This window comes from Salminus brasiliensis, chromosome 1, assembly GCF_030463535.1.
Source record: "Salminus brasiliensis chromosome 1, fSalBra1.hap2, whole genome shotgun sequence".
Taxonomy (NCBI): Eukaryota; Metazoa; Chordata; class Actinopteri; order Characiformes; family Bryconidae; genus Salminus; species Salminus brasiliensis.
Genome location: NC_132878.1, coordinates 36,920,226 through 36,939,056, shown reverse-complemented (window position 1 = coordinate 36,939,056; position 18,831 = coordinate 36,920,226). Strand labels below are relative to the sequence as shown.

At 43.7% G+C, this 18,831-nt stretch overlaps 1 protein-coding gene across 1 annotated transcript in view; it reads left to right on the top strand.

Moving 5' to 3' along the window:
* Positions 1-1,126: 1,126 nt before the first annotated feature.
* sh3rf1 (SH3 domain containing ring finger 1) overlaps positions 1,127-18,831 on the top strand; it is a 60,317-nt gene continuing 42,612 nt past the window's right edge. The window contains exons 1-2 of the mRNA XM_072678671.1: positions 1,127-1,368; positions 3,597-4,223. Coding sequence (XP_072534772.1) covers positions 3,795-4,223 — 429 coding nt within the window. The 5' untranslated portion in view covers positions 1,127-1,368; positions 3,597-3,794. The remainder of the gene's footprint in view (positions 1,369-3,596; positions 4,224-18,831) is intronic.

Here is an 18,831-nt window from a genome sequence, read left to right as displayed (position 1 = left end):
GACATTGCTCATTTATTTTGACCATTTCCTGTCCATACTAACTATAGTTCTCAACTGGAACCAGACAAACATACACTGTTCAAACAAAGTGTTAGGGGAAAAAACTTACTACTGAAGATAGGAGAAGGTGCATATTTACTTATTTACATTCAAATAGGCTTATTTACATTTTGACATACTACTTTAAAATGATTCAATGCTCTCCAAATATTCACCTTTACACCTACGCCCATATTTATCAAACTACTCTGATCTGAAATCAGTTTATTTAATTTTTCACTAAATAGGATTACACAGGTTTAGGAAGCCTTCTTACTCTGTGTGACACTTGATAAATATGTGCCTTAGTATTTTTTAATGGCATAAGTTATTACAATATTTTAAGAAAATACATCAGAATTAAAAAGAAATAGAGGATAGTTTTTGTTAGATGTTGTAAAATACTTTTTAAAAACTTGTAACTACTTGTATATATTTTGTATACATTTAAAACAATACTTAAAAAAACTCTCCAAAATGCATGTACAAATGGCAGAAAAATATTTTTTTAAACATGATTTGATATGATCTGCATATGTCTCGATTTAAAACACTTTTTTGATACAGGAAAAAAATGAATGTTTATTTTTCTTTTATAGCCACGTACTATACACACCCTTGTGAGAATATGAACACTAAATATAGTCAATTTTAAGTCATAATAAATAAATTCACCAACTGAATTAATAGAAGCAGGCGGCGACCCCAAAAAGCCCGCCCTCCTGACTAGCAGCTGTTTTCCACTACATATTCCTCAGTCTCAACGTAGTTCATCATGGCGCAAGTATATGTTTCCCCACCTCTATTCAGACAAGGTCCCGCCTACCCCGCGCTGTCATTGGCTGATAGTATCCCGCTGTGTGGCTTAGGATTGGGTAGTAGTTCTTACACACGCTGGAAAGGCGGGCTGCTGGTGTGTACAAACTCTAAACCAATCCTAGCGCAGGAGGCCTGATGCGGTCAGCCAATCGCAGGACAGGAGGGCGGGACGTTGAGAAATACGGGTGGGAAAAAAACAACAATGCGGCTCTCGATCCTCCTGCTGTTTTCTCGGTCAGTTGATGAATCTCGCTGACTTGGACCGTGTCTCCGGTTCAAAGCCCAAAGGAAAGCGCTTGATTTTCGGTCGTGAGGAGACCGAGGAGAGCGTGTAGACTTGAGCCCGTGTGTCGAAAGAGGAAACGGAGAGTCCGGGGAGCCTTTTTCCCCCGAACGACTTTCCCACAGTTTTGGAGCAACTCGGGCAGAAACAGTTCAGTGGGAGAGGAGGAGGAGGAGGAGGAGGAGGAGGAGTAGCTAAGTGGCTGCGGACGGGAGGCCGTGTTCAAGGTAACGTTGCTAGCACTTTCTTGAAAAGCTTCTCGGCAGTGTTAGTCAACGCCGGTTAACCGGTAGCTAACTTTCCTTTGCGCTGCAGTGACTTTTTTTTATAGCAGTTTAAGCGCTTGTTGACCTGACGGACAGAAACCCCCACACTTGGCTAGCTAGCTAGCTGAGTTGTAAGTTAATTAAGGAGGTAAGTGTGCTGAAACCGCTCGCAGTCGTGTGGGTTTAGCCGAAAACTCATGTTTTCCTCATGTTTTGTATCGGTTGGTTGCCTGTTTTGCGGACAGGGAGGTGATTTCTTTGGATTTTGAGACACGTTGCTTGTTTTTTTTAAATTATTATTAGTATTGAAGTATTTAAGTTGCTTCAAAGTTTCCTTCCAGCCTCAACAGAAAGCAACGTTAGTAGCTAAAGATAGCCGTCCGAAGAACCGTCGCTGTACGACACCGGCTACACACTGCCCTAGCCTGCTGCTCACCACCAGCTTGTGTTGTCCTCTAGCTGTGTTGTCCTCTAGCTATAGCTATACCTCACTACAGGCTCATCTGGGCATTTAAGTCGTGTGTAGTGGTTATTAATGAAGGTGTGCTATTTTAAAGGCCGCCGTATGTATTTTTAATGGTCTTCGTGGGTCAGTGGGGCTCTGCGGCGAGTCGTGTAGCTAGTCTCAGCCGTCCCCAGCCATCAGAGCACTTGTTCGAGGGAATGGTGTTAAAAAATAAGGACAAACTGAGTTAAAGCGGTGTGGGAAACATCTCAGCCATAGTTAGCTAGCTTTCCTGTGAACATGGAAGGAAAATATCATGTGAAAATGGAGGAAAACGAGGAGAAGCCCAAGTGGCAGCTTAGTTTACACACTGCCGAGTGTGAACTATGGCTAGCTAACAGTTTGCACTTCTGCAGATCTAGCTATATACATATCATTTAGTTTTTCATAACTGAATAATATTATTATTTTTATTAGCCGTCCAAGATGTTGGAACCGTGTCTTAATCGCTTGAGCTTTCTTAAAAAAATTAAAAAAATAAAAATAAAAGAGCTGTGTCCCAGTGGTGACACAGCTGCCGGTCCTCGTAGTGTCCAGCGTTAGTAGTTCAGGCACGTAGAGCCTCCTCCTGAGCAGGGCGAGTGGGGCGAGAGAGGCAGTGCCGGCTCGTTTCAGCGTCTTCGGGGCTCTAAGCCGGCCCGTGTGTACATCGTGTGGTTCCTCTGGTTCATGCTCAAGTTTAGAAGATGTTTAGCTACTTTTTCCTCTGCGCCTTGTTCTTTGTTGATGTAGTGGGACGGACCCAGAGCCCCTGCGGTCCCATCTGCTGTTTCTGCCTTGCTGATCTGTGTGTCATTAATGTGTCCCCCCCCCTCCCTCCCTCCTATGCTGCAGCTTCTAGTCCTCTGGGACAGCTTTAGACTGGATGTTGGAACTTTGTTGTGGTGATCTGATTGCATTCGAGGTCAAGTACCGATGTTGGATGTTGGGTACTCCAAGGTATTGGCTGGAGATCCAAAACACCAGAAAGCACAGCTCCAATGCTGGGGGCTTTATTTACCCGTCTAGCCATCACTTGACATTGGGAATGGTGGTCTTGGGCTATGCTTGGGCAGCCCCTCAATTATGGTGTTGGACGCTCTTATATTTAAAGAAAGCGTTTTATTTTATTATCAACAAGCAAAGGCACTTAATGTCTCGCTTTCTCCCCACACACACACATCCAGACAACAGTGCTCAAAAATCTAGTTGAAAGTCTTCTCAGGACAGTAGGAAACTTTTTAACATTGAGACAATTTGTGGTTTTCCTACTCAAACACACCTTATCCAACTAATCCGCTCATTACCAAGCCTTCCTGAGTTGAAGTGGCTCCAGGGTTCTGCAAACTGATCTTTACCTGCAAAGCTGTAGCATACAATAGTATTACCATGGGCAGTGAGTATGACATGTTTCCCTACACTTAGTAAAGGAGTAAAGAAAGCAGAGTTATGGAGAGTAATCTGTTGACTCGAAACAATAGAGAAATTGTGTCTCTGGCAGTCGGCCGAGTACTACACACGTGGCAGACAGATAGTGGGATAAAACACTGTGGTATTGCTTTAAGGCTGGGAAAACGCTAACACATGCAGGGTTACTCCGGGGACAGGGATGGGAATAAGCTCTTCGTTTTGTTTGTTTTGCATGGTGTTCGGCGTCTTTCTTTTCTTGCCTTTGACGCGCTGCTCTGTTTCTGTCACCTTGCAGAGGCTGCTGGTAACGTGACCATGAGCGCGGCATGGGAGTGACGTGACAGCAGGGGTGGATCTCAGCGCTCTTTCTTTCTCTCTCGCGCTCTCTCTCGCACACATACACATCATGTCTCTCTCTGCTCCGAGAGACAGAACTGAGTGAGCGAGCGAGCGAGTGAGTAAGCACGTGGAGAGGGACAGCGCGGGAGCCGCGATGGACGAGTCGGCTCTCCTGGACCTCCTGGAGTGTCCAGTATGCTTGGAGCGGCTAGACGCCACGGCCAAGGTGCTGCCGTGTCAGCACACATTTTGCCGTCGCTGCCTGCTGGGCATTGTGGGCTCGCGCGGGGAGCTCCGCTGCCCAGAGTGCCGCACGCTTGTGGAGAGCGGCGTGGATGAGTTGCCTAGCAACATCCTGCTGGTGCGGCTGCTGGACGGCATCAAGCAGCGGCCCAGGCGGGCGGGGACGGGACCGGCAGTAGCGGTGGCAGCAGCAGCAGCAGCAGCAGCAGCAGCAGCCGTGCCCAACGGCTCAGCAGGTGGGGCACTGAGGAGCCAGGGGGCAGGTGGAGGAGCACAGAGGGAACAGGCGAACCCAGGAGCACAGCCCCAAAGAGTCCAGACCAAGAGCACCCCAGTCAGAGTGAGCTGCTTTTTCTTTCCTACAGTGCTGACACTTTAAATTGAGAGCTTGTTGTTTCTTGTCAGCATATCACTCAGATCCACTATACTGGTTTTTTATTTTCTGCAGTCCAAAATGAATACTTAAAAAGAATATGTAGTGTTGCAGTTATTTTTTTTTAGACATTGAATTTACAACGCATAAAACCTACATGGCCAGCAAGTTCACCTGCTGAAAATCAGGCTGTCTGTGACTTTTACGGTGTCCGGTAAGGTTCACATTAACTAAAGAGGAAGGAAATGGAGCCAAACAGTCCAAGCTACGTCAGGTTAGTAAGACATTCTTTTAGCATGGAGTACAAAGCTCTCATGAAGCATGGGTTCATTAAAGGGGCCCATATCAAGGACAACTGAACTGAACTAAACAAGAGCAGTGAACTTGAACTTTTTTCTGAATGAAGTACACCACCACAACAGAGACCATTTACATATGTCAATGATAATTGCACAGTTAAAAAAAAAACAAAAAAAACTTTTCAGGGGGTAGGAGAGGAAATGGTCCTAAAAGAAGTACGATACAGACCCTGTAAGATACAGACCCTTTAACTTTGAGTAAATATTAGATTTTATCAGCACCACCCAGCACTAAGTGCGCAGGTCTTGGTGAGTCTGGCTGTTTGGTTTGCCACCTGTCTGTGAATTCCTGGGAGTTGAGAGTGGAGTAGAAGGGAGACCATTTGCTGTCTGTACCGAGTTTGATAGGTTGGTATGAGAGCAGTGTGGGTGAGGGAATCTTGTTAGTTCAGGGCTTTGTGTGGCTCCTAAATTGACTAACGCAGCTGAGCTAAGCTGTCCTCACTGGCAAAAGAACACAGCAATAGCTGGCTCGTATCGTGTGTGTGTGTGTGTGTGTGTGTGTGTGTGTGTGTGTGTGTGTGTGTGTGTGTGTGTGTGTGTGTGTGTGTGTGTGTGTGTGTGTGTGTGTGTGTGTGTGTCAAAGGAAAAGTATGTACACGGAGATACTGCTGTTCTTGCTGGTACACAGGAGAGAGTGTGTGTTTGTGTGTATGCTGCCATTGTGATTTGATGTGGGATGTTTTGCTTATGTGGTGATGGTTGCCATGGCAGCACTTTTGTTATGTTTTTTGTTTCTTTATCTGCTCCAGTCTCCGTCTTGACTGAAACACGGGTATCCCTATAATCAACGCTTCCATTTCTGTCCCCGTTGCTGTTTCAGAGTCATCACCTCTTTTGTTCGGAGCTTATGAAGCAGGTCATATTCAGTCAGACAGCCTTTTCTTCTTTAGCCATCTATTAGGCATCGAGTTTCGACAGGATCGGCCCTTTACTGTTCAGTTAACCAGGTTAAAACACAATAGCCACGTGACACCTGCCTCAGACTAACCCACTTGTTTTTTTGCTTTTCTTGTGTTTGCTCTGTTCCTTGAAAACTAAAACTGAATAGAGAGGAAAAAAGCAAGAATTGCTGAAATTGCCAGCAATGGCCTCATGCCTGAAATGCTGTAATTCTGGTGCAGCACTCAATGAATGAGTAATCGTGCCATCCGCAGCACTTGCAGGGTTCAATATTGATGACATCCCAATGGCCCAGGTCAAGTAAAATGGTAAATCAGGGCATCAGCATTGAAAATCTTGGGATTGGTTGGGCAGGATGGTATAGGACAAGTAAGTTTTTATGCCTGTGAACAACATACTTTACATGTACTACCTTCAGTTATTACCTCCAGTCACTTTTATATGCAAAACACCCCCCTGGCTGTGGGAAATCGTGTAGTAGTTTAGTTTCTGGCCAGTCAGTAATTCAATAGTAAAGGGTATTTCCCCACATGATAGACAAATGTCTGGAGGAAAGCAGCTCACTTGCTGTCGAAACACATAAAGAAACGAGCTGTGAATATTATTTTATTGTCAACTAGAGGACGCCAAGAGTGTTCTCTGCTAGAACGCTAAAAACAAAAGATCGGAACTAGATCGGGCTACAAATGGCTCTTTTATAATATCCCGATCCCGCGCCCCATCCATTGGTTTCGGACTCCTTCATATCTGGGAGGTTTTACACAGGGTGTATGTATTAAGCTACTTAATTATTATTATCTTGTCTCTTGACTGTCCGATGGTTGATCAGCGCTCTTGGTTGACCACCGTCCATAGTTTGTACGGTGTGTCGCACGTTGAGAATTAGCCTTTTACCCACTCTGCCCCAAGGAGAGTGCCTTACTTTGACACAGTTGATCTTAAACAGACATATGAACTTTGTAAGACATTAAAGACTTCTTTTAGCAGTTTTACAGAACACTGCAGTTCCTGCTGTTGAGGTGTTCACTTGAGCTGTCAGGCAAGGTGATGAAAAAGAGCACTGAAAGCCCTTACTTTAAGATTAGTATTATCGCTGCCGCTTGACTGAGAATGGTGTATCCGCTAGCATTTGACCTCTATAAATAAACCAAGCTCAGGTGAGCACCATTGTCCGCCTTGTTGCTGTTTCATCTGCTGTAAAAATACAGAAATGCTTCACAGTGTGCTTGGTCAGTGCCGCACTGGCATTTTTCTTTTAATTCTCAAGCTCTTTTTTTTCTTTCTTCCCCTCTGATCTGTTTGTGAGGGCATATCGGCGTGTGGCAAAAAGCCTGCTGTCTTTGGAGGCTAGTTTGCAGCAGGTCTCTTTGTAACACAACTGTGTGCTGAGCAATCATGGGGCCCCAGGTACGAGCCTGACGGATGGCGATAACACAGCTTTGAGTCGCCGGTGCCGACTCCTTTTATTCAGCTCTGTTCAGGTGAGGTTTTTTTTATGCCCTGATATGTGATATTGTGTAGAATGTGCACATCCATCTTCAGGCTGCTCCAATCAGTGGGAGTGGCCTCCCAACTTAAGTCAGTTATCATTCAGGCGGGTGAGAGTAGTGCTGTATTGGTAGTCCCAGCTTCCATGTTGAAGGCTGCGCAGAAGGAGACACCTGTTTCAGGTTAAACAGATGTCACCTGCCTCACCTGTGTTATGTTCCAGTCGACCAGTCCAGAGAGATTACGGCATCGGGGGCTCATGGGTACCAGCATGTTCTTTGATCTCTTGGTCTTTCATCTGCTCCCAGCTTCCACCTGCGTGCCCTCGCACACTTCCACTACCGTGTTCACTGTATATAGGGCTGAGTGGAATTGATCAATTATATAATAACAGTTCACTACAGGTTAAAATGTTGGGTTTTAAAGACATTATGCGTCTCATAGCACAGTGTTTCCGCTACATGTAGAAGTACTGCTGCCGCTGCTTCAGATTTTTGTGAAATCGCAAATACAAAACTCTTGTGAACAAGATATAAAAATAGGGAGAGGAAAAAATATAGAACGGTAGATTAAAGTAGCTACTGTTAACTTATTTGAAAAGGACGATCGCAATGTACCGCCGCCCGTCGCGCACCAGACACGCTGTGCTTTGTTAAAAAATGTTAAACTTGTTTGTAATGGAGACGCACACAGCGAAATTGCGCGTCGACACATGCAGACACGTCATGACTCCGAGCACTTTTCAGTTCCTCAGTGCTCCTCGATGAGCCGTGCAGCATTTTGCCAGTACTACATTCAGTTAAAGCCATATGGTGACACAGAAAGCCATGGTAGATCACATGAGACTTGCAGTGTACGCAGAGAAAGGCAGCCAGTCTTCTGGTAAACGAACAAACCAATGCTAAGGTCAGGTTACCTCAGCTAACGTTACTATGCTAGCCCTGTTAAGCTCATAGCTTTCAGCTGGACAACAGGTACAGGTACAATGTACAAATGGATCTAAATAAATACTTACTTAGTTTTGCAGTTTAGTTTCACTGTGTCCCATCTCTTATGTCATATTTGCTAACTTCAGTACCTTTTCACATTCAGATGTGGAGTGGTGGGGGTGTAGCTGGTATAGCGGTGTCATTCCTGTCTGCATGTGAAATAATTGTATTATCCAGCATACTCTTATGACATGTTCTGAAAACTTACCTGTATTGTTTTCCATGACAGGGAGTGTGTGGACCGGAACTGTGAGGGGGAAAATAAGAAAAATAAGGATCTTGGCCAGATTCACAGAAGTGTCTTAAGAAAGAAATTCTTTCTAGGTGTACATTTTTCTTAACTTTATACTTAAGGTAACAGTTCGGATAAGTTTTCGGATTAATCTGAAACAAAAAAGAAAATTATTATATATATTTTTTTTCTTCTTATCTTTTTACTTAAGAAAAAATCTAAGAACTGGTATTCTCAAAAAATATTTTCTTAATCTTAAACTCTTGTTTACTGACAGTGTTTGAACGCTTAGTCCGATTTTTTTTTTTTTTTTTTCTTTTTTTTTGTCACTGAAAATTGGAAAATTATTTTGCATTGTTCAGGATAAACTGTGAAATATGGCATGAGACTCTTACAATTGGCTTAAATAAGAAAACAGTGATGAGTGTCTCAAGAAAATCTAATGAAAATAAGATTTTAAGAGAATATTTGAGAACTTTAGATTTTTTGGGGGGGAATTGCAATTAATTTAAAAAAATCGAATATCTTATTTGATCCTAAAGTATTTGTGAAAACTGATAATAACTGTAGCTAAGCCGACTGTGAAACATGCAGCTCTACCGTCTACTACCATGATGTAAACGCAACATTAACTAAGTGAATATCTTGTGCGTTTATCAGACAGAAAGGTACCTTAGCATACTTCTTGTTTTTTTTATTCTATGTATTATTAACCTTAAACAATGCAGAGTGCCCAGCAAATGACATGCACTGCAGCTAACCAATTTTCCATTTATTTGTCAACACTACTAGATGATATATCGCACGGCTTAAGACACGCAGTGACAGGGAGTGGTAACGAGGCTGAAGCCACACACCATGGGCTGCTTCCCTAACACATGCAGCTGTCAGCCCCATGAAGTTAAGGGGGGTGGGGGGGGACGTGAAGAGAATAGGAAGAGGTGTTTGAGAGAGGAGCAGAATGGAGAAGAGTGAGCAGGAGGCTGAGGAGTCAGGAACTGAAATGGCCTGAGGACCAAATGTCAGCCTGGCACTGTGAGTCACTCTGTTGCCGTCAGAAAAGCCACACTCAGCTAAAATAAGTCAGCAGGAGCAGATTATGCTCACAAAACCTGGGGAAACTCTGAGTGTGTGTGCGTGTATGTGTGTGTGGCTGTATGAATGTGTTTCAGATACTGATTGGCTGATCAGATGTAGAAATACCCCATTTGAGGGGTTTACATTTGGGGAGACAATGGTAGAATTAAGTACATAACCACCCAATGTGTGAAAGACATTAGGGGTGGGCCGATTATGGGCTCAGCATGCTGCTAACTGCACTGTGTAGCTTTGATGAATTGGACAGGTAAAGGTAAAGTCCTATAGTTTTACTCTACCACATCAGTCCATGTGCTTTTTTTTTTTAACTTCTCTCAGCTTGTCCAAAAATGCATAATGTGTGTCCTTTAGGGGTGACTTGGAGTGCAAACTCCATTTCCCTGACTGTAAGTGGACATGGTTTTCCACTGAAAGCATGTCTTGCTAAAATGTTTATTTAAAGCCTTTACAAATGTATGAAATGAGTCCTGGCACCTTTCTACTTTTGTGTCCGGGTGCCAAGTATGACAGCAGAGACTGGACTGATTTCTTTCACTGATGTAGTTTCGCTCGAGAGAAGCGTAGTTGGGGGAGGTAAATAGTAGTAGTAGTAGTAGTAGTAATAATACTACTAATAATAAAAGGATATGTATACATATTTCTTTTATTATTTATTTATGGATTGATTTATTCATTTGTTTTGTTTTAATATTGTTTTAACTATTGTGAATGGCTTTAGATAATGGTGTCTCCTAAATAATGTGAAAATATAAAAGGTAAAAAATCTAACGTTACACATTACAATAATTAGATGCCTCAGATTACGACATGGAATCGAACACAGTAAGGTGTTGATTATTAAACATCAGTCCAGAAATATCTATATTTTTGCATCTAATAGTGTTATCCTCAAATGTTGCGTTCTGTTAGTACTAGTTATTCTGCTTGTTTGAGAATAGTGCTTTGTATGAATCCCAGAGTACAAAATAGGTTCATGTTGGTTGAATACTGTAATAAATGCAGTACTTTTGAAGGCTCATAATTAGGAGCATGATTGTTCCCTTTCGCAGTTCTGGTCGTTGCTCAGGTGCTCGGTATCAGTAAAATGTTCCAACGGTAAAATCAAATCATTTCATTTCAATTTATTTTCTACCATGTAAACTCTGATTAACCAAAATCGTCATACTTCAACAAAATTCAGCAGTTTTAAACAAATATTTATGACTGTACCTTGCATGTAAATAATGAGACTGAAAACGAGTAAAAGTTGGTTGACGGATGGCTGATTGCTAAAACCCTGTAGAATTCAGCGGCCCTCCTCTCGTCAACTCATCCGCTGATCAGCAAACCATTTATGAACCGAACGCAGATGGAAAGCCCTGTTTGACATCTTTGACTTGGTGTGTTTCTGATTTGGGCCTGTGGAAACTAAGTATATGTTAAATCCTTCAGTTCATAACTGTTACAGCACTACTCAACACATACTGGCAGGGCTGTTTAAAATCAGTGTGTTTACTACCAGTCAGTTGTTGAGAAGCCCACCCTAATATGAATGATAATCGTTCTTCAGTATTCTGGTGTTGTCAAACGGTTAATAAGGTGCTCTTTTCTGTGTCTCCAGCCTGCCAGGTCAGTTGAGCTAACACAGATGAACGGCACAAAGGAACAACAGGAGTGGTCAGAGGTCAGGGGTGAAAGTTCATGGAGCGTGTGGTGTCAGGAGCCAAGCTAGAGAAAGAGAATTTCACTTTGATCCTTTCAGGACACACACACACACACCACCACGTGCACACAGAGACGCTCAGTCGCACATTTCGAGCATGAGCGCTATTAATATTTCATGCGAGTCAAGAGTAGCATCATATCTGCTTTAATGAATTTTCAGAGCGGCTCACACCTTTCCTCTGCGTTATCTCCTAACACACACACACACACACACGCAGTCAGTGAGGGAGCTCAGCGAGGAGCTGAATGAACGCATAAAAGACCTCTGGGTGGTGCAGACGAACAGGTGCTGAAATTGGTAGGCCCTGGAGGGCTCAGAGCTTCTTAAGTACATGTCTGTGTTGGTCTGTGTGTGTCCTGCTCAGCTTAAAGACTGCGCCTAAGTAGAGCGATTGGGCCTCCATGGATTGAACTTTTTTGTCCAGCACGTTGCGCGCATGCTTGATCGGGTTGAGATTTGGGGTATTTGGAGGCCAAGCCAACACCGTGAACTATTTGTCATGTTCTTCCCACCATTCCGGAATTGGTTGCAGTGTGTCAGAAAGAGGCCACTGCCATTAGGGAAGACTGTTGCTATTGAGCAGGTGCCTTTTTGCTTTGTTTGTTTGTTTTTGGGAGTTTTTTTGTGATAATGGGCTTCTGTTTGCTAGCAGCTCCTGTTTCCAACGAGCTGTTCCTCCCACCCCCGCAGCTCAACACCATCACTCCGCACTCAGATTGGAGGTGCATCATTAGACCAGTTTTTCGTAAAGACGGTCATTCCTTCTTTTTCTTCTTATGTATAATTGTATATTGAGCTCCAGTCAGTGTTCACACCCCCGCTCCCATTGCGCCCCATCCCCCCCCTCGTCGGCCACAATGTTCTGTGCTCCTTTTCACAGATTTGCCATCTCCCATCGCACCCCAAGGGATGGCCCTCATCTCTTTTAAAAGGCCTCACACACACAGAGCTTGGACAGTTCAGAGCTGTTGTCCATCAGCGGCTGTGTTTTGTTCAGTGTCGTGAGACGAGTGTCCCCAAACCCCAGAAGCTCTCAGCTCTAAAGCCTGCTGTTTTTCTGGCTTTGATGTGTGGAGCTTTTCTCCTCTTGCTACAGTCTGGCTGTTTGCGTGTGCACGCCAGTCACGGTCTGTCCCTTTTATTTCTGTGAGTGGTCATGTTTTAATACAGTGTGTGTTAAAGCCTTAGAGGAGGACAGCGGTGTGAAATGATTTCATTATCATGATCGATTAAATGACTATGAGCTGCTCTGTTCATACTTTGCGTGTCCTTAGTTCGTGTAGAACTGCTGTTTTAAGGGTTTCCCCTGTTCTCGGCCTGTTGCGTGTTTGAGGCTGTATGGGGGCGGGAGTCTAAGAGCATAATTAACTACGCCTAGTATGATGAAGTGAATTTTAGAAATGTTAAAATAAGCCACGTCTAAGAACTGGGAAATGGTATTGTGAAAAATGGGCATTCTTTTTTATTTCCATTCAGTTGCAGTGTTTAAACAGCAATGTTAGCCTCCTTTTGTAAGAACACTGCGAAATCGTGAACCCAGCATCGAGAATCAAATTAAATGATGCTTTACTAGCATCCCAGGTTCTGCATCTTATCAGCAGATATGTACATGATAAACATCGCGTATTTGCATCGGCCCACAGTAGCCATGTCCATGAAGCCCTAGTCTAAGTATCTACACATAGAGTGACATCATATGGTTGTTGGTGTAACCCCGAGTCCTGGAGTGCATTACCGCCTCCAATGCTGGCTCTTGTAGCGTGCCATGTCTCTCTGATTCACACTAGCCCTTTTTGATGACGGCATTTGTGCCACAACAACCTCTGGCTGACCTGGGCCTGTGTCATGGCACCCCTTAATTAAGGCCCTAATCCTGCAGGCAAGCCTACACTTACATTCACCCCCCCACACACACACGCCCTCTCTCTTCTGCTTGTTCTCTCTCTTGAATCTTGGCACTTTCACCTAGGGCATTGCCTTGGTGTGTTCAGTGTTGAGTCTTTCATCATTTTCCCTCGTATTCTTTCTCCCCTTTGATTCTGTCTTTGCCCACTCAGCTGTTCATGGAGCAACATTCAGAGCAAATAATGTGTGCGTAACTGAGAGATGTGCAGAGCTGCCTCATATGCCATGTTGCTGGCGTTTCTTTCTTTGACTTCAAAGTCTTGTTATATGCTCTCAGTTTCTTAAAAGTTTTTTTTTGAGAAATGAGGGAAAAAACATGAGCCAATAAAAAGAAATGAACAAATGAGTTAAATTGTCTAAAATCAACACGAGGGCTGTAGGCTTGCTCTTGTGCAACAATTTAGCAGCATGTTCGTTATTCAGAAATAACCAGTGGGTTTTAGAGTCATGTGACTAAAGGTTAAGAGGCCCCCCACTTAAGCACAGCTCATGAGCTAACTCTACTAACCAAGGCTGTTTAGCACAAAGATCACTTTTAAGTGGTAGAGGGAGCATCACATGAATGCTCCCTCTAAACGTTAAGATGATTTTTCATACCGCAAAGCTTTTGGGAAGCTGAGCCCGGTACTGTGTCGGATGCTAATGATGAGGCCACCTTTAAAACAAGATCTTTTCTCCTTGGTGGATAACGTGCCAATGTGTGTCCGACAGATAGATATCTGTTCAACATCAGCTAGACCAGTCCTTGATCTCACACTCACAGCTCTCTAAGGCTCTTGTGTTTCGGACTAGCAAAATAGTATATGGACTTTTAATTGATACGAACCAAACCGTGACCTTTTTACTAATCTAAATCTTCATGTTAAAGAGTGACGTACCTGAGCACATCCTTTTCAAGATATAGTTTTATTTGTGCATACTGATTTTTTTTTTAAGTTTTTTTATTTTCTCCTCTCCTACCATTTTTCACTATATAGCCCACCCCTAATGACAAACATTGTCAGTACTTGAGCCACACAGGCTAACTGTGTAGGCCTTTAGAGGCCCATTTAGAGGATGCTCTATGCCATTGCTTGCCCTGTTGCTTTACTGGCTTAATTTAGGGTAGTGCAATTCCAGTATTTTTTTTGTGAACCTACTGCTGTCTGAGCCTCACACAAAAAAAATCAACAACAGTATTATACATGTTATATTTGTACATCAGATTTTTGCCACATTGCTCAGCTCAAGTGAGTTTTCATGATCGTTTGCGTACAAAATATTGAAACGTTTGGGGACTGCCTACATTTGTGCGTGTCAGCGTCAGTCTTTGTGTGTGTTTTAGTTTCTGCGTGTTTTGCCCGTGCTCAGGTCTTTACCCGGAGGTTGTATAATTTCAGAGGGAGGCATCAAAAGAGAATCCGGTGATACTACTGTAGTCATGACTACACACTCTTTACTTCAGAATATTGTGCCCAGGGGAAAGGGTGTGGGTGAAACTCCCTTAGTGTGAGTGTGTGAGTGTGTGAGTGTGTGTGTTTCCTTTTTTTTTTTTTTTTTTTTTTTTTTTTTTTTTTACCATAATTGTAAAAGGTGAACCTGGTAAGACTGACTTAATTATAGTTGGTGATCTTTTCTCTTTTAAATACATGTCTTGGATGTGTGTGTGTGGGTCTTTATTATAGCATGAAGATTTGGTCTGAAGATAACAGCACCTGCTACAGGACGCGCTCACGTACACACGTACGCTTACTTTGCAGGTCTGCACTTGTGCCAGATGCGTCTCAACACAGCTGAGTCTCCTCTAGGCATTATTCACCTGTGTGCGTGCGTATGACTGTCTCATGGGTGGCTTGTGCTTGCTGCCACCTGCGCCCTTCTTGTCAGCCGTGTTTGTGTTTCACATGTTGTTCCTACTTGCTATTTTGTGTCAGGCCTCTCACACCTGTGATGGCCCAGGTACTGAAACACTAGAACATCATGCTGTTGTAGCCTGTGTGGGGTCGCATGCACACACCTCTGTCAGCAGAGCCAGTCAGTTTCACACCAGAGTGGACTGCATGTGTGAAAATGCACGGAGTAGGGATGACTTTTAGAAAGTCACTACTATCAGAGAGAGAGATTTAAGTTTGACTGATCTCACATCAGTACATGTAGTGTTGAATACTACTTCAGCGCCCAAATCCTGTGTGGTTGCATTCCTACAATAGACCAGACTGAATATTCATTAGGTGTTGGCATGGTGGCACCACAGGTAGTGTGTATATATGTGTGTGTGTGTGTGTGTGTGTTGCACAACTCTAGGGGCCTCCCCCTGGTCTTTGGACTGTGTGGTGTTTGGTATGCTGTCCCATGCTGTCTGCTTGGGTTTTCTCCAGGTACTTTGGGTATTCGTGTGGTCAGTCTGAATTAGCTATGGGAATGCCGATTTGCCTTTGAACTGTGGCTTTTAGCAGCAATCTCCAAAGCTGTCGGCGAGTGGAAAATTTCAGGGCTGAAATTGTGTAGTGTGAACTTGGCAGTGAAATCGTAGTCAAGTCTAATCATCTGTTCGAAGCCAGTAAATGACCACTCTGATGTCGTCACACATCCCTGAGTCATACAGCTTGTACCGTTTTACTATTTACTTCTGTAGTGACTTTTTATGAGCAGGCCTTCCACCGTTCTCGCATAACCTCGGTACAGTGGTGCTTTAAATTTGACTGCCGTTCTTGTTTTCTCAGTTGTTAGCCTTGTTAGCCAGTCGTGTGCTTACGCTATAGCTAACGAAATAAGACAAAGATGAGGTGGCAGGGGCATGACGGTGCATACATTACTGCCACTGTATATAGCTGCTCTTTTTTAGTGTACTCTGCTTCTAGTCTGTTTATGGCCACGAAAGAACCGCAAACTATAGCTTCCCTCGCTAGCAAATGCTTTGGCCTTTTTTTTTTTTTTTTTTGTAGTTATGATGATGATGATAAAAAGACATGGCAAAATATCTGTGACACATTTATCAGGCAGAGAAAAAGAAAAGAAAAGCAGACCGGGATCAAAAAAGGGGGAATTTATGAGGGCTATTGAGTTTCTCGCCCTGTTTACAGAGCACAGAAGGCAATTAAGAGTGTTTAGACCCCCAAAAAAATAAATAAAAAAAGCTGCCGGACTTGGTGTGAACTTGTTTACTCTGGTCCGTAAGTCTGCAAGCAGCAGAACTATTGGATAGATCTTATGTTTAATGTAAATTTCACAGTGTTTACATGTGTAAGAATTGTTTTGATGCGTTTGACGTTTCTGCAGAATTTCTGATGTGGAAGTCTGTGCTCTTTTAACGTTAAGAGTGACGTTCTCCACAGCAGCAGGAGTTTAGTGCTTTTGTGACCGACCTTCAGTTCGCATATACAGTGACCTGCCTTGAAATAGCAGAGCTAACGACTGTGCGACAGGCAGAAAGATCAGCTAACTGACCTCTAGCTCACTTTGCACAACAGACATTCCATGTTGTCATGAATGAGTCTAAACCCCTACTTTTTTTGGGTTGTTTAACGTAAGCCCCCTTTTCTCCAAGTAAAACATTACACTGAAGGCTGCAATAATAACACCCAATGAGATGTCTCTCTTTCCTTGCCTTGTAAATCTATCGTCAGAAAAGCGCTGTCGTATAATCTGTCCTGCAGCATAACTGAAATTGCACGGCCTGCTCGTCTTTGCAGCGTCTTGTGCAGTGTGAAATGCAGTAAACCTATAAGAGTGCTTATCTTGCGCATTTTATAGAGCAGTCCCATGTATTAACATAAGGCTAATGAAATTAAAGTAGGTCAGATCAACATACTGTACAGACTGTGTGTGTGTGTGTGTGTGTGTGTGTGTCTCTCTCTCTCTCTCTCTCTCTCTGCACACACATGCTCACGGAAATGTAGAAGCCTTAGGTCCTCCTGTGTGGGGCAATACTGCATGCCTCTGTTGAATGCCTGGTTATATCAGATTCAGTTCCTTGTTTTGCTCTTAAGGTGCTGTTTGCTGGCTCAGATTCAGAAGCTCGACTCTTGACCCCGTTGTTTTGATTGGTTGAGTGACATGTTTATTATCAGACCGCCGCAGTCACGCTTAGTCCTGATTGCTGGACTCTTTCCTTCAGGCTGATTGGTGGATATTTTTCTTTCCTTTTCACCTCCGACCTTCGGATCATCACTCTGAAAGGAAGACGTAACCGCGAAAGAAGGGTTGACGTGAATGTGAGTGTGGGTGTACTCTCCCTGTCCATACTGGCCCACTTCTTGGATTTTATTTATTTATTTATTTATTTATTTTAATGGTTTGGGTTGGTGCTCAGTGTTTACATGCTGCTTGCACGTATGTGTGCTTTCTTTTAGGCACAGAGGACACAGGACATTTCTGCTTTTATAGTATGTGCGCTCAGCGTAGATTCTTCAACGCACGCGTTCCACATGAAAAGGCCCGACATTTCTTTGGCTTTCTCTGGAAAGTATCCCACCCCCCTACCATCCAGCCTTCCACAAACTACATTCATTCACTCTCGGGCTCTGTCTCTTAGAAGTCTTCTCCAGAGTGTTGGTGGTCATCTGGCCCAGCATTTGTTTTTCTGGGCTGAAAGTCTGTAAAGTTTTGCATTAGGTCCTTGGAAGGGCCCTCAATCCCATTTAATCTGCAGTTGCCTCCAGACACTTCTTCTTTTTTTTTTTTTTTTTTTTCTCCCCTCTTCCTTCTCTTCTTCACCCCCTCTGCTCTCTCTCTCGCTGTCGTGATTAAGAGTGATTATGCGTGATGGCTGTGTAACTGTAACATTATGAACTGGATTAGAGAGGCAACACCGTGGGTGGCCCCAAGACTGCAAGAGTAAGCACTGAAACGGTGCTAATCAGGCCTTGGGAAGTGTGGAAGTGTGCAGGAGTGTGTGAGTTTGCGTGTGTGTGTAAGACTGCGGCTCTGTTAGAACAGGCCTTCACTTCCAGTGACCGATTGTACCTCTACTTACTGACACATATAGATCACACCCAAACGCACGACCCACAGACACGGCGTCTAATCCATCCACGCTCTCAGGATCTTAGATAACACCTAACCTCTGTTTGGACCGGCTCCCGCGTAGGCGGTAATGTGTAAGGGTGTGTGTGTGTGCTCCTGATAAAGTCTGCATGGCTAACCTCGTTAACCTTCTTACACTGTCGTTCCTGTTCCCCACCCTGCAGTCCATAATAACATTTCAGCCACTTGTTGCCACGGCAACTCGCATAGTGTTTTTCCATATTGTTTACTGAAGAAAAAAGAAAAAAAAATTGGCTGGCAGGGAGTAGTTGAGGTTGGCTAATTCACAAAAAAAATGTTGCCTCAGTAATGATTTCATTTAGAAAAACAGTGGATGTTTAATTCTGTTTATCGATTATGGCTGGTTGGTTGGTGGCTCTAATTCAGAAGTTGCTATTAACAGCGAGTGCTCCAGCAGAGCGTCAACGTCAGTTGAGTGTGCTCCAAAGGAGACGACACAATAGTCAGGTGTTCCGGCTGAGGGCGATTAGAAAGGCAGGCGCATCTGTAGGGAACACTAGCCGTGCGAGACACGTTGGTGCTGAATGGATATTGGGAGGTAGTTCCAAACTAACTACGATCATTGAAACTCATTCAAACATAAATGCCTGCAAGCCAAAGCCGCTGTCAGCACCGTTTTTTCACAGGAAGGAGCAAAAATGACAGAGCTTTGCTGCGAGCCGTGCTTTCACATCTTTTAGAGTCGGACTGTACACCGAACCGACAACAGACGGAAATGCCTTTAACTATAGCAAGGTGTTGGTTTGGCAAAACAGGACAGCATTTGCAAACAGGACAAAACAATTAAAGAGCATCTTCACCATTGCCTAATACAGAAAACTTCTGTTATTCTTCAGAGCGTCTCCTCCTTGGCTGTCATCATTGTGCATCC